Source organism: Garra rufa, chromosome 2, assembly GCF_049309525.1.
Source record: "Garra rufa chromosome 2, GarRuf1.0, whole genome shotgun sequence".
Classification (NCBI taxonomy): Eukaryota; Metazoa; Chordata; class Actinopteri; order Cypriniformes; family Cyprinidae; genus Garra; species Garra rufa.
In genome coordinates, this window is record NC_133362.1 from 13,710,446 (window position 1) to 13,712,996 (window position 2,551).

At 35.4% G+C, this 2,551-nt stretch overlaps 1 protein-coding gene across 2 annotated transcripts in view; it reads right to left on the reverse strand.

Annotated features, from left to right (window-relative positions):
- Positions 1 to 590: 590 nt before the first annotated feature.
- LOC141326171 (FERM domain-containing protein 6) overlaps positions 591 to 2,551 on the reverse strand; it is a 24,754-nt gene continuing 22,793 nt past the window's right edge. For both annotated transcript variants that reach the window (XM_073834886.1, XM_073834887.1), the window contains exons 13-14: positions 2,109 to 2,176; positions 591 to 2,024 (exon numbers count right to left, since the gene is read on the reverse strand). In XM_073834886.1, the coding sequence (XP_073690987.1) occupies positions 1,773 to 2,024; positions 2,109 to 2,176 (320 nt within the window). In that variant the 3' untranslated portion in view covers positions 591 to 1,772. The remainder of the gene's footprint in view (positions 2,025 to 2,108; positions 2,177 to 2,551) is intronic.

The window sequence follows — 2,551 nt, forward strand, 5'->3', positions numbered from 1 at the left end:
TTCAGGATTTCGGGGGACATCGATTGCATATCGCAAATTATTTGATTCAGATAGGGACTTCAGATCGAGTTCACAAATCTTTTAATTCAGATCTGAACTTCGGGAATGCGCATTTTCAATTTTTCTTCTGGTTTCTTTTTTTTATTAAACAGTACAGAACATAAAACCATTATAGCAGTACAGTTATAAAAACAAAACAAAGAAGAATACACAAACAAATCCCTTTTCACTGCGTTAGTTTTGATATTTTTAATAACTTGTCTAGATCAACTTTGAAAAGGTTTAGAGGTTTATAGTCAGATTTCTGGTAATGTATGTGAAATGTAGCTACCAGGAAACAAATTAATTAAGTTAGTTTTTCCCATATTCTCTTTCGAGTAGTCAAACAATCAGAAAACATTTTTAAAACACAAAGAATAGTTACAAAATGAAACCTTACCAATATTCAGTGACTACTAAATTGTCTCTAGCAGTAATTTGAATGAAACAACGTCTGTTGTATGCTGTTATATCCAGACTCTGCAGTTATGCTAATTGCTTTTACCAGTTTATTGTATTTCTACGCAATGAAGAACACATACACATTGTACTATGGAATTTAAAAACACCTATGTTTATTCATACTATTCATTCTTCGTGTTTTTCCTTTCACTGAAAGGAGCACATATATGAGCATGCTTTTAATACGATGTGTGTTTACAATACATAAAATGAAGAAATTACACCCACCATTATGTACAAACGATCTGAGGGCTTGATGTGTGTTTTGTAATTATCAAAATTAAAAGAGCTCAATGTAGCCTGTACAAAACAAACAATCTGTATACAGCGAAATAGTCTTTGTTCTTATAAAAGTTCATCTCAGGTCAAAACTATGTGATATTAAACCAGTGGTTAAATCTCAGAAAACATACATGGAATATATTGACCTTTTAACCTCGTTCCAATCATGATTGAAGGTTTACATGCGTTCACACATGCTTTGTAACTTGGGAACAAGAGCATTGTCTGTACACAATTATTGTTTGAAACCGGAGAACAGGTAGTGAACGTTCAGTGCCTTATCATGACCGAAAATGACTCTAAAGACAGTGAAAATTAAGTCTTGTATCACATTTCGTTATGAATAACCACTGCGCTATTTTACATGGCTGAATATGTTGACGTATTGACGTTAGTAATGTAACTTTAATGGCACTCCAAGTATGGCACGTTATTGCATGAGAACAAGACATGTTTTTGTCTGTGGATATTCTGGCAGCTTTTGTCTGTATTTAGAGAATGTTCCTTCAAGACATTTTCAAGCCATGTAAAAGTTAGTGGTCCAATGTTTCCTTCCCTAAACAAACTTTGTAATATAACATGTTACACCACGTCCTAACCAGGTGTGAACCAACGAGCAATTTGTCTGTCCACAAAGAATGTGCAAATGTTTTGTTTTGATGTTTAATACACAGTTCAGCCATGCAGAACAGGATTTGGACCAATGAGAGTTCACTGTGGGCGGGGCCTCCTGCTTATTGTGGTCACAGTCGGTTAGAATTTACTTGGAAGAGATAGTCATTTTATCAAGGACACAGTGTTAGCATAATAAAGCCTTACTTCTTGTAAGATTATTCATTACGTTTTGTAGAAAGGTCTACATCTTGTAAAACAACCCACAATTGTTGAAAAGCATTGAAACACATATGAGTGCTGGTTGAGTAACAAAATTCCTGATGAAAATGTGTCTTAATGCTTCAGGCAACAGGAAGCTGTGTCTTCTCACTTTTTTAGAGGACAAGCTCCAGGGGCTGGTTATCATCCAGCAGGTCTAGAGATAGGCAGTTCGTGGAGCGCTGGACACAGAATGCAGTATTGTCTGGACAAGGGCTGGTCGGGGAGTGCGGGAGCCCGAATGTGTAGCTGACTGAGGTGTCTGGAACCGTTGCCGTTCCCAGAGGGAGAAGAGGGGAATACAGTCGGACGTCATCCAGACTCAGACTGTAGCGGTCTGCTGGGTTTCGGGCCTTCTGAGTTGAAACCTGTAATGGGTGATGAGAGGAATCAGTGACGTGATATAGGAATGAAAAGGGAAAGATACGAGAAGCCGAGAAGAGGTGGCCAACCTGTTTTATGCTGTCTGGATCACAATGGTCCATTTGATCGTTGCCTGTAACTGAAGTTATTTGTAGACCTGGAAACAGTTATAGTAAACAGGATTTGTAACAGATTCATAATCTCATCAAAGACTGCATGCAAAATATTGAATTACTGTATTTCAAAATTGTCAAAAAACTGCATTTATGATTTAAGGCCTAATGCACTGATACAATATTCTGACAGTGGTCACATCTGTTTCCATTTAATTTATACACTGGCACTCAAAAAAGATGCATTAAAATGATCAAAAGTGACAGTTTAGATATTTACATTTTAACAAAAAAAAACAAAAATGAATTTATAATTAAAAAGTCTTAAAAAAGTAAAATAATTATATATTTTTTAAATATTATATATTTAATTCTGTAATAATTTCTGTTAAAAAATTCATTTTTATAAAAAATGTCGA